The 13,457-nt window shown below is 36.9% G+C and overlaps 1 protein-coding gene and 1 long non-coding RNA gene across 16 annotated transcripts in view; one reads left to right on the plus strand and one right to left on the minus strand.

Annotated features, from left to right (window-relative positions):
* The window catches only part of LOC144309457 (outer dynein arm-docking complex subunit 2-like), a 271,308-nt gene that overhangs the window by 223,440 nt on the left and 34,411 nt on the right, over window positions 1–13,457 (plus strand). For 14 of the 15 annotated variants that reach the window (XM_077890518.1, XM_077890512.1, XM_077890521.1 and 11 more), the window contains one exon: window positions 791–1,203. The exons of the other annotated variant lie outside the window; for it this stretch is intronic. In XM_077890518.1, coding sequence (XP_077746644.1) covers window positions 791–904 — 114 coding nt within the window. In that variant the 3' untranslated portion in view covers window positions 905–1,203. Of the gene's footprint in view, window positions 1–790; window positions 1,204–13,457 lie in introns of those variants that run through there. 15 annotated transcript variants of the gene reach the window in all.
* The window catches only part of LOC144309462 (uncharacterized), a 186,917-nt gene that overhangs the window by 117,240 nt on the left and 56,220 nt on the right, over window positions 1–13,457 (minus strand). The gene's annotated exons all lie outside the window — the stretch shown is intronic.

Below are 13,457 nucleotides of genomic sequence, written 5' to 3' on the forward strand. Positions count from 1 at the left end.
AGCAAAGATAGCATCTTATTTGATGAAAATCAGTGGAGGCTTTGTGGAAAAGTTAACTGGGTCATGAAAGATAGGTAAAATTTAGAAATTCAGAGAAGAGAATGAGAGGGCCTTTTAGGAAGAGGGATGGCATCAATCAGGGCAAAAGAAGTGGAGAAGTGTGTGACCTTGGAGTACAGGATAGAGCAGGAGAAAGATAAGTGGCTAGAAAGGTAAACTGAGGCCAAAGCACAAAAATCCTTTAAAGGATGAGTTAACAGACTGTTTAACTCGTTAGTTAACTAACTGTCCCAAGCTGTAGTTATTTAGCACTGGGAGTCAATGCAGTTAGGGGATTGACATAATTAAGTTGTGACATGATCAAGTGGGTTGGAATGCAGAGAAATCATATCTAAGAGGTTGTACTAATAGCCGAGGCATGGTGTGCTGTTGGCTTGGCCTAGAGGCAGAAAAGTCAGAAAGAATGCAAGACAAATTTCAAAGCAGACTCCATAGCAGTTAGATGACCAAAGAAAGGTGGGAGAAATAGGTCTATCTCAGCTTCAGGAAATAAAATGGTAAGCATTTCATGAGAAATCTCGGTCTGGTTAAGTACCATTTATATTTGCATTTGCCTAAATGGCATTTCTTGTCCTTTTTTCTTTTCTTTTCTTTGTTTTTTTTTTTTTTTTTTGGTGACTTTTAAAAACATTTAATATTAAAAATTGTTTTCAAAGCCTAACTTTATGCCTTGAGATTAATGGTTTTATACTTTGTTTCCCTCTCCGCCCTCCTCTTTTACATGTGACAGCTACTGCTGGGTATGATTGGGTCTTCTGACCAGGACCTCCAGGAAGCCGCAGCTGGATGTATATCCAACATACGCAGACTGGCTCTTGCTATAGACAAGGCAAGATACACTTGAAATGTGCACAGACGTTACAAACTACCAAATTTTACATGACAGGGAACATGTCAGTCCCATGGCCAAGAAGCCTAGATCAGGAAGCATGTTGAGCAAATGTTTTACAGACAGATAAATGTCTGAATGAAAACACAGGAATTAAAAATGCAAAGGATACTCTTCATCCAAAAATTGCATAGATATTTTTGTTCTATTTAATATTTTGGGGATATGCCATGTAATGAAATGTAAAGCTAATAAAATTGTGATACTTTTGTTTGTGATGATTTTAATAAAAGATATGGCCTTCCTGGTGTGCAGTCCTATAGTCATTCTGCATGTCTTTAGAATTTTCCTTCTGTTAAACCTATCTCACTGCCCTGTCATTATGGTTTTGTCTGTTTGATCACTTGCAACCCACGGGAGAGCTCTAAGGAGATGTGCTGATTTCACGAACTGTTATTAAATAGAATTTAGAGTCAGGCAGCGGGACCTAGAGAGATCATCCTGAGGTCATTCTAGATTTCTCCTAAATACTATCAGACATCGGAGAAGTTAATGTATGGCTGTCACTGTACCAGATAATGTAAATCACAAAAACATAAGCAATGAGTGGGATTTTTACTTTTAGACTTACGAAGCATAAACAATTATGTTTTATTTCCCTCACAGGACTGACCAACACTTTTATTGAAGAATTAATTTATGTTGCTGTAAGGATAATATTACTTCACATAAAATTGCTTTGAATTTCTGAACTCGCCTTTAGCACACAGAGTACTTTTTTTTAAGTGGCCACAAAAGATTAATAGCATTTTATCAGGTTATGGAAACATTAGAGGCCACTTTAAGGAATCGCATATGTAACCTTGGTGTGCTAAAATGTTTGGGAACTAACTGTCCCAAGCATCCAGTACTAGCCAGGAAAATCATTTTGTATGCATCAGTTCCATAAACTGACTATCTCAGTTAATTCTTTGAAGAACAGGCTAAGCAGTTTTTATTAAGAAAAATACTAAGTGCTGTCTATGTTTGTCATAATTTGGAGAAGATCATAAACTTAATTGAATTAAATGTAAATAATTTGTATGAAATGAGAAGCCTGTAAAGGATGAAAATTATACTAGTGATAGATTATCTGATTAAAAAAATAAGACGTTTCTGAGAATTTCAAGGTTTTGTAAAACATCAATCCTATTCCGTCCTCTGAAAAAGAGGTCATAAAAGAAGATAATAAGAACAAGGCAATAGTATTAATGCTAACTAAGAACTGGATTTAAATAATAGTGTAAATCCTTTAACTTTCAACATATTTCTAATGGTAAAGTTACTGTTTGCCTGTGCTTCACAAAAATTAAAAATACATCTTAGAAATCATGGATTATGAAAGCTGTAGAAACTGAACAAACATTATTGTTATATTTTTATTAAAGGAAGCTTTTACCACTATCTTAAAATATCAAAATATTCTTGATATTAGGGAGACCTAGGATCCAAGGGAAGCAGCAGGTAGAAAACAGCAGCACAGAAAGAATTGGAAGAGTCATTGGAAGTGAAGGACTGTTCTTTCACAATATGCTTCATAGAAGGAAGCTGGGGTTTTCATTTTTTATGGTTAATAAATGCATAAAAGAAAAGCAACAGTGCCATTTGAAATGAAACTAAGGGGACACCAGGGTGGCTCAGTGGTTAAGCGTCTGCCTTCCAGCTCAAGGAGCGATCCTGGAGTCCTGGGATTGAGTCCCACATCAGGCTCCCTGCATGGAGCCCGCTTCTCCATGCCTATGTCTCTCTCTCTCTCTCTCTCTCTCTCTCTCTCTGTCTCATGAATAAATAAATAAAATCTTTTTAAAAAGTGAAATGAAACTAAGCACTTGAAAACAGTTCAGGGAAATTAACGTGAAAATCGTCTTGTGTGTTCCTAAGAATTCTTTTAAATTCTTAACTCCAGGACGGTAGTATCTTTAGTTACTACAAATGAGAACCTGAAGTTAAGGGTTAATTTTGGTTTGTGTGTGTGTGTGTGTGTGTGTGTGTGCATCTGTGTGAGAAATGACATCACAGAAAACTCTGAACTCGTGAGAAAAATGTCAAAGACAGTGAAAGCACCCAGAGCTATCAGAGAACAAGCAGGGGACAGTCATACCATATCTTTGCTACTATATGCTACAATAGCATTCATATTTTCTTTCTTTCTTTTTTTTTTTCATTAGTTTTTGGTAAGATTTTGTGTGTTATAATTTATTTTCTGCTATTTAAAGCTGGCAACCTTAATTCCTTATTAGTTTTCAGCAACAGTTCTTTTTTAGATTTTACTCTTCCCCAGGACATCCTGGGAATCCAATATACTCTTGGTGATAGCCGGCTGTTTCAGTTTGAAAGGAATTTAAGGTGGAAGGAATTTTAAATAGATATTCTTTGATCTTCCACCATCTTCAGTTTTCAGGGCTTCCTTTTAGAAATCTTGCCGTGATCATTCTGCTGTTTAGAGTGAATGTTCTTTTGCCACTATCAGAATGACTTGCACTAAAAATAACTTGTCTCTTTTTATAACTGTCTTAGGTTCTGACAGTTAACAGGAATTTGGTTTTCATTTATGGAATGGCATTGCAAATCCTGTTATTTTGAGAGATTTTGGTATTATCATTATGCCTCCCTAAGGCATGGAATTAAGAGACTATGATCCAAAATACTCAGAAAATGCATTTCCAGTTAGGAAAATGAGAATCTCAGTTGTTGATAAACAGACAACTGAAATCATTGGGTAAATCTTTTCTTTTTCTTTTACCTAATGGGAGTAGGTTTAAAAGATAATTTCACAGTTCAGTAATTCAAGATATTTAATCTCATCCCACGGAAGACTTGGGAAATAAATAGGCTATGTTTATTCCTATAATTCAGTGAAAACAGTAAGGAAACCCACTTTTTTAAGAATCTCACTGCCTCGAATGCACTAAATTCCCCCCTAAAAAACACTTTCTCATGTACTCAAATGTAGAATTCTGTCCCTTGATGACACTGGAGTAGAAAGAGAACCAAATTGTACATAATGCTAATTAATATATACAGGCACTGTATTATATACTTCTTCCTACTTGTGATCTTATTTGAAATACAGAAGAATTGGTAAAAATAGATAATCTCGTATCATACTAGGGTCTATCTAAATGGGCACAATCATCCTGCAAGGGCAATTTGGCAATGCATACCAAAAGCTTCATAATTTTGTGTGCGTTTTGGATTATGCCCAAGAGTTATTCTACAAGAGTATTTACCACATCATTGCTTATAATGGTACAAATGTTAGGGGAAATTTTGGCTAATCCAATTATGGTCCAACCATACAACAAAAACATGTTGTAGAATATTAACTAATGACATAGAAGGCCTTTCACAAAATATTGTTAAATTGGATAGCAGGTTCTGAAGCAGTATATACACCCTGAGCCACATTTTTAGAAAAGTATTAGTATGTAGCTAGACACAATGAAAGAAGAAAGAACTTAAATACACCAATCTGTGATTAAACAAATGATTATATCTGAATAGAGCAACAAGAATGATTTTTGCTTTCTCTTTGCCCATCTGTGTTTTCTAATCTGTCCAAAATGAACATGAATTACTTTTTTTCAATAAAAACACCCAATGAATTTACTTTTCTATTATTTGGAAACTGCTAGGATAGACATTCTTCCTAATACTAACTTTAAAAGAGAGATCCTCCATCAACAAATGGGATACACAACCCGTAGATCAAATTAATGAGCAGGGTTGGTTTGTTTTTTGTTTTGTTTTGTTGTTGTTTTTTTATGAAATAAACATCTAACCTACTATCAGAATATTTTTAATCTGCAAAATTTTGAACATTTCCTTATTTGGTCTTTGTAAATTCAGCAGATCAGTTCTATTCTCAAGCATATAGGAAGTAGACAAATGAAATAACTCAGAAGGTCATTGACAGATTGCTTCATAAAACGTTGTTTTGAAAAGAATGATTTTACCCATTCATTTATTTACTTCATTATAGATAGCTAAGACAAATGATATAGTAATTTACTAACATATTTTGCCCGTATAGTAGAAATACAGTATAAGTCTAATAAGAAATACAGTCCCAACAAAATTTGCCAGCCAGTAAGTAAATTCTGTAGACTATCATAGAATTCTGATCTCCCCTTTTGTGTGCTATTCTTTTATGCTCTAATTGTTAAGATTAATTTCCTTGCCTTCAAGCTTTTATTTTCCTTTTTTCTCTCCACTCAAATCTCTGTCTCTAGCTTCTGTTCCCATTTTCTCTGATGAATGGCTCTTACATCTTCTGCCTCTTAAAAAGTTTTATGCTTTAGTTTCTATAAATGCAAGATGTAAAGTTAATATTTCAATATGCTTTCAATACACAACTGTCATGCTGACTTGAACTCATCTAACAGATGGAATCCTTATACTCCCAATTCATTATTTTCAAATATTCAAGTAAAAATAATTTATTCTTTATTTGCATCTGTCAAGACTAAAAGGAATTTTTCTTCTCCAGTTCATGCCACCCTGATTTATTAGTTGATAAAAAGACATCCTTTGCAAATTACATAATTGGCTCATGATGTTCAGAGTTAAGATTTGTCATAAGTTTAGATTTATGTCCCAATTTATTTTAATGATTGAAAGGTACATTAGTGTACATCAGCATGGTTCATACAGTCTTAGAGAATCTATAGCTGGTTGGCTTGCTCATAGAGAATGACTATTATCAAAAATGAAATTTAGATAAAGTGTGGATAGTTAAATGCAAATTGTTTTCACTATTGAAAACTGACCTTTGTCAGTAGATATGTTACATCAGGAATTATAAACTTAGGGTCACCTGGGTGGCTCTGTGGTTGAGCGTCTGCCTTTGTTTCAGGTCATGATCCCAGGGTCCTGGAATTGAGTCCCGCATCAGGCTTCCTGCAGGGAGCGTGCTTCTGCCTCTATCTATGTCTCTGCCTTTCTCTATGTCTCTCATGAATAAGCAAATAAAACCCTTTCCTTAAAATCCTTTTCTTAAACCTAAGTGTTCACAAGGGCTAGGCAAGTAACATAAGTGAGTGTAAATAGCTAGATATGTTGTTGTTGTTGTTGTTTTTAATGGTTCGTGTATCTTTTATTTTTTTTATTTTTTTATATATATATTTTTTTATTGGTGTTCAATTTACCAACATACAGAATAACCCCCAGTGCCCGTCACCCAATCACTCCCACCCCCCGCCCTCCTCCCCTTCTACCACCCCTAGTTCATTTCCCAGAGTTAGCAGTCTTTACGTTATGTCTCCCTTTCTGATATTTCCCACCCATTTCTTCTCCCTTCCCTTATATTCCCTTTCACTATTATTTATATTCCCCACATGAATGAGAACATATAATGTTTGTCCTTCTCCGACTGACTTACTTCACTCAGCTGTTGTTGTTGTTTTTAAAATAATATTGACATGAGAGGGTGGGGGTGGGGGAAATAGGTAATGGGGATTAAGGAGTGCACCTGTCATGATGAGCACCGGGTGATGTGTGGAAGTGTTGAATCACTATATTGTACACCTGAAACTAATATAACACTATATGTTAACTATACTGAAATTAAAATAAAAACAATAAAAATAAAATAAGAGTGACACAATTGGCAATGGACCTTTAGCCTTCATGTCTGGGGGACAGAGACTGGAGAACTAGGGAGTGCAAACAAATTACTATTCATCTCTAGCCAGTTGTTGCCAAATCAACTTCTCAAAAGAAATTCAGATTTTTACAGGCATCCTCCCAAATTTTAAATATTGGCTATTCTATCAGTCTGCTAGGGCTGCCATAACAGAATACCATAGTGGCTTAAACATCAGACATTTATTTTCTCACAGTTCTAGAGACTAGAAGTCCAAGATCAAGCTGCCAGCAGGTTGGTTTCTGATGAGGCAGACAGATGCTTTTTTTTTTTTTTTCTGTGTCCTCATATGCCCTTTCCTCTGTGTGCATGCAAAGAGAGACAAGTCTCTGATGGCTCTTCCTCCTCTTATGAGGACCCTAGTCCAGTGGGATCAGGCCCCACCCTTCTGACCTTATTTAACCATAATTAACCCCTTAAAAGGCTTTCTTGAAATTCTGAGATTGGAAGTTAGGGCTTCAACATATGAATTTTTATGAGATACAGTCTATAACAACAAACATGCAGAAAAATCAAAATGATTCTTTGAACCAGATATGGTTCACAAGTCTGCAACATCATAATCTTTATCTAGTAGGATGAAAGATTATTTGACTAAATCCTGACAATTGCATCCCTAAAGATGCCTGGTGTTAATCAATAGAAAACCAAAGAAAATAATTAGTGCAAAAGGACACATGTCAAAACTATCTTGGTCTATGTAGATTCATATTATGATAGCAGCACTATAAAATGCGGTACTGAAGAGATTGGCTTCCTCAAATTCAGATAGAAGCTGAGAAAAATTACTCTGAAGAAGTAGATTATCATAATGGTAAGTGTAGGGTCATAGAATAGCTGTGGTGGAGATATCTTTAGGGTCAAATCACTTCCCTCAATTAGGCAAGTATTAAAGCTGCTCAGACAGAAGCTTATTTTTTTCCAGAGGTTCTCTAGATATTGAGTGTTTCCATTCTCCCTCAGACAGATTGAACTAACCAGACTATGAAGGTGAAAAGAGTCTTGAAAATTACTTTGAAGAATCTGAGCTTAATCCTACAGGCTATTGTTCTTCAGACCTGTTTAATACAGTCTAGGGTACCTGTTACAATGTGAAGTCTGGGCCCCACCCCAACCTACTGATTCAGAATCTCTGGGGAAACCCAGAATCTGCAAACTCCCTAGACTGTAGTCACCAGGTGTTGAGCACAGAAAAAAATATCTACACATGGGTTTCCTAAAAGTTAATCTGGTCAGGGTATAGTGAATAGATTATAGAAGAGGAATTGAAGCCAATAATTATTGGTTATACGGGATCTAGTTCAAAGCCACAGAGAGCCAACACTAGAGAATAGAAATGGAAAGGAAAAAGTATGAGAAAAAGATGTTAAGAAAAAATTGGCAGGACTGATAAAGTCTTAAAAGTAACAAATAATGCTATTCTCTTATATGTTAGAGATTGAATCCACAATCATGAAATGAACTCTATTTCTGTACTGTTATACTAGGAAGCACCCTAGTATACCTCCAAAGCAGTGCTGTCCCATAGAAATAAAAGACAAGCCACTCTGTTTTAAATTTTTTTCTGCTCAATATCACTAACCATCAGGCAAATGCAAATCAAAACCACAATGAGATATCAGCTCACAACTGTCAGAATGGCTAACATTGAAAAAATAACACGTTTTGGTGAGAATGTGAAGAACCCTCATGCACTATTTGGTGAAAATAAAAATTGGGAAAGTGTATGGAGTTTTCTCAAAATATTAGAAGTATCACATGATCCAGCAAACCCACTTCTGGTTATTTATCTGAAGAAAGCAAAAACACCAAAGAGATAAATACATCCCCATGTTCCTTTCGGCCTTATTTATAATACCCAAGATACGGAAGCAACCTAAGCTGTCCATTGATGGATGAATAGATAAAGAAAATGGCGTAGGGGTGTGTGTGTTTGTGTGTGTGTGTGTGTGTGTAATGGAATACTATTCAGCCATTAAAAACCAGAGAAATCTTGCCATTTGTGACAATATGGGTAGACCTGGAGGAGCTTAGCCTAAGTAAAGCAAGGTACATGGAGAAAGACAAATGCCACATGCTCTCCCTTATATGTGGACTCGAAACAACAAAACAAGAACCCAAGCTCATAGATACAGAGAACAGACTGGTGTGAGTGAAATGGGTGAAAGAAGTAAAAAAGTCACAAACTTCCATTTATAAAATAAATAGTCCTGAGGATGTGATGTACAACATAGTGACTATAGTTAAAACTACTGGATTGTTTATTTGAAAGTTGCTATGAGAGATCTTAAAAGTTCACATCACAAGAAAAACTTTTTTGTAACCATGGTTGGATGTTAACTAGACTCCTTGAGGTGATCATTTCACAACACATGCAAATATTGGATCAATATGTTGTACATCTGAGACTAATAAATGTATGTCAATTATATCTCAATTAAAAGGCAATAAACGCAGGGGTGGCTGGCTGGTTCAGTCAGAAGGGCATGCAACTCTTCATCTCAGGGTGGTGAGTTTGTGCCCCACGTTGGGTGTAGAGATTAAACAAACTTTTAAAAAAGTAACAAATACATAAATAAAATAAAATTTCTAGTAGCCCTATTAAAAAGTGTTAAAACAGGTGAAATTAAGTTTACTATGTTTAACCCAATGCATCCAAAATATTCTCATTAAAACATTTAATCAATATAAAAACTATTGAGATCCGTTACATTTTCTTTTTCACTAAATCTTTGGAGTTGATGTATATTTTACACCTATAGCACAGTTCAACTCAGACCAGCCTCAAATCAAGGGCTCTCTAGTCTCATATAGCCAGGGGGATGCCATGTTGGATAAGTCTTAGTCTATCCACTTGGCTAGGGTAAGGGGTTTCTTTAATTAATACTATTGCTTTAATTTATACAAGTTTTCATTATTTCTTTAGGTTATGTTAGATCATTCGCCATCTTGTCGAGTGTTGTTTCCCTTCTGACAGATGTTTCAGTCATGCTCTTTCTATTGCATGATGATTTTTTAAATTCAAATTTGTATGAATTTTGAATTTCAATGAAATTCATCTAGAAGGCTATAGTCAGCATTATATTTGGGGTAAAGTTATTTTTTAAAAAGATTTTTTATTTATTTGAGAGAGAGAATGAGCTGGGGAGGGGCAGAGGGAGATGGAGAAGCAGGCTCCCTTGCTGAGCAGAGAGCCCAATGTGGGGCTCCATCCCAGGACTCTGGGGTCATGACCTGAGTTGAAGGCAGATGCTTAACCAACTGAGTCACCCAAGTGCCCCTGATACAGTTATTTTTAAATGTTTTTTATTATGGTAAAATATAAATGACATAAAATTTACCAGTGTGGCCATTTTTCAATGTACAGTTCAGTGGCATTAAGTTCATTCACATTGTTGTGTGACCATCACCACAACCCATCTCCAGAACCCCAAATTGAAACTACCCATTAAACAATAACTCCTCCTTCAGCCCCTGGTAATCACCATTCTACTTTCTGTCTCCATGAATTTGACAGTTCTAGGAACCTCATATAAGTGGAATCATATAGTATTTGGTCTTTTGTGTTTGGTTTATTTCACTCAGCATGTCTTCAGAATTTCCTTCCATTTCAGGGATGGATTCTATTCCATTGTAAGTATATACCACCTTTTCTTTAACCATTCACCCACTGAGGGGCACTCAGGTTGTTCCCATCATTTGGCTACTCTGAACGTGGGTGTACAAATATCTGTTCAAGCCCTTGCTTTGAGTTCTTTTGGGTAGACAAGCAGGAGTGGAATTGCTGAATTAGATACAGTTATTTTTAAGACTTAACTCCTCAAATTTATCATTAGAAAAGGTGGTTTGGGGCATCCTTACCAGCAGAGTCAGTGGACTTGAGATAAACTCACACACTGTCTCTCTAGAAGGACCTCTGTTTCCTAAGCATTCCAACAGCTTCACGGTCACTGACTCATAGACAAAGAATCCCCTCAAGCTGCTTCAGTAGGTTCAGTATATTTTAAATCCTGAAGGAGCCAAGTTCTTCCAGTGTGTGATTCAGTGAGTGCAAATTAGGCATTTAAGAAGGTATAGTCATACTTTTGGGAAAATAGTAAGGCCTTGCAACTATGCCACTAATAGTACCAAAATGGCCTAAAAAATTAACATTAACTCTCATAAGTTCCACTGTGTGATGTCTAGGTTGTGCTAAAGGGGAAATATGTCTCCTCTGCAACTACCATGTATAATACTGCACTTTTTGAGAGAGAAAAAGGCTGAAGGCCTCTGAAAAGTTTGTTCTGGAGCTATTAGAGCTCTTTCCTCGGTGAGAGCTGCGATGAGAATTTGTGCAATTTGCACTGTGGATGCAATCCAAACTTCCATACAAACAGTCCTGTAAAGACAGTAAGGCCGGTTTCCTGACTGCTTGCAAATGCTGCTGTCTGCACCTGCGCGCTCTTTCCCTCCAGCTTTATGCACCTCCACTGCAAGGCCATGGTAGCACCAACCAAACCTCGTCTTATTGGAGTGTTGTGCACACATCGGGAGGAGCTCACAGCTAGACCCATGTGTTGCTTTTTAAAAGCTTTGGCTGTTATTCCCAATCTTCACTTGCAAGGTGTAAAACCTTAAGGGGTCATCTTAGTTACACTGTCTTGTTGAAGCAATAAACACCAGCTGATGCTGATTTAAAACAGAAGATGAGCTAACACATTGTGCTCTCTGAAGTCAATTTATTTGGGTTATTCTTTTAATCTGAACTAATTATGAGCTAAAACAACAAATGTGAAGGTGTAAAGGAGAGTCCTGTCTTCTTCTCTGCCTATGAATGCATCAGACAAATGTGTGAGACAGATGTGCTCTTGCCAAGACTTGCGGTCCAGCTTCTCAGCTCTGCAGATTCTGCTTGTGAGCCCAACAGAGCTCAAATGGACCTGCCCTGGATGGTGGCTGTGTGAGATTTTCATTTTTGGATAATACTGGTAATAATTTCCTGAGAAAGAATATTTCTCTTTTAGCCCTTTAGGCAGAGGACTGATGTTCCAAAGAAGGAATGAGGAATTCCTTTTTTTTTATTTATTTTTTATTGGTGTTCAATTGCCAACATATAGAATAACACCCAGTGCTCATCCCATCAAGTGCCCCCCTCAGTGCCCATCACCCAGTCACCCCATCCCCCTGCCCACCTCCCCTTCCACCACTCCTGGTTCGTTTCCCAGAGTTAGGAGTCTCATGTTCTGTCACCCTCGCTGATATTTCCCACTCATTTTTTCTCCTTTCCCCTTTATTCCCTGTCACTATTTTTTATATTCTCCAAATGAATGAGACCATATAATGTCTGTCCTTCTCCGATGGACTTATTTCACTCAGCATAATACCCTCCAGGTCCATCCACGTCGAAGCAAAAGGTGGGTATTTGTCGTTTCTAATGGCTGAGTAATATTCCATTGTATACATAGACCACATCTTCTTTATCCATTCATCTTTCGATGGACACCGAGGCTCCTTCCACAGTTTGGCTATTGTGGACATTGCTGCTAGAAACATCGGGGTGCAGGTGTCCCGGCGTTTCATTGCATCTGTATCTATGGGGTAAATCCCCAGCAGTGCAATTGCTGGGTCATAGGGCAGATCTATTTTTAAGGAATGAGGAATTCCTTATTGAGCATTGGAAAACCCTCAATTTATTCTTTAAAAAAAAAAAAACTCTATTGAATTTTAATTAATATGCAAATAACTGCATAGATTTAATCTGTACAGTTTGATGAGTTTGGACATATGCAAACACTCATGATACCAGCACCACAGTTAAGGTAATACACATAGCCAACACCTTCCAAAGTTTCCTTGTGTCGGGGATCCCTGGGTGGCTCAGAGGTTTAGTGCCTGCCTTCAGTCCAGAGGTGGTCCTGGAGGCCCGGGATCGAGTCCCCCATCGGGCTCCCTGCGTGGAGCCTGCTTCTCCCTCTGCCTGCGTCTCTGTCTCTCTGTCTCATAAATAAATAAAATATTTAAAAACAAAGTTTCCTTGTGTCACGTGTGTGTGTGTGTGTGTGTGTATAGTAACATGAAACCTACCTGCTTAACAAATTGTTAACTATAGGCAATGTGTTGTAGTTTCTAGAATATTCTAAAATTTTTTAAAACTTATTCATGTATCATAAGTGAAACTTTATAGCCATTGACCATCTTCCCATTCCCTCCCAGCCCCCACCCCTGGCAACTACTATTCGTTTTTCTGCTTCTCTGAGTTCATTTTAGAATAGTCACAGAAAATCTCATTGAAGTGGAATCATTCAGTATTTGTCCTTCTGTGAGTGGCTTATTTCACTTAGCATATTGTCTCCCAGGAAAAAAACATTAATAATAACCTTCTAAAAGTAATAATTATGATGATGATGATAATAATAATAACATTCTAAATAAATATTCTTAGATGATCAGATGTAGTCCTGGCCCTTCTATTCAGAGATCAAGGAAACTAACATAAATGTCTTCGATTTCCCTTCCTTTATAGAATACTTTTGTGTTCTAATTTCAATCTACCTCACCGGTCTTCTCTCCCACTATTCTTTTTCAAATATATTCTACATGTACTCTGGTCCAAAACAACAAAAAAAATCACATATGTTGACTTGATGTGCAGAAATTCATAGAACTTTAATTTTTACATGCCTTTCTGCTGATGGTTGAAAAACTTGATTTTGCCAAATAAAAGTGTCCAGCCTCTCTTGATTTAGAAGAATAGCTCTTTTGGATTAACTTTGGCATTTTTCAGGGTTTGCCCACTTCTTGAGTGTTCTCCCTTTTCTCACCTGCTTCCCTCACTGGCACCTTGTAGGCAGGGAGGATTCCTGGGAGGCATAGAGGAGCCTCTAGGTAAGTTATGTTTCCCTGATG

This window comes from Canis aureus, unplaced genomic scaffold (assembly GCF_053574225.1).
Source record: "Canis aureus isolate CA01 unplaced genomic scaffold, VMU_Caureus_v.1.0 NW_027326411.1_RagTag, whole genome shotgun sequence".
Classification (NCBI taxonomy): Eukaryota; Metazoa; Chordata; class Mammalia; order Carnivora; family Canidae; genus Canis; species Canis aureus.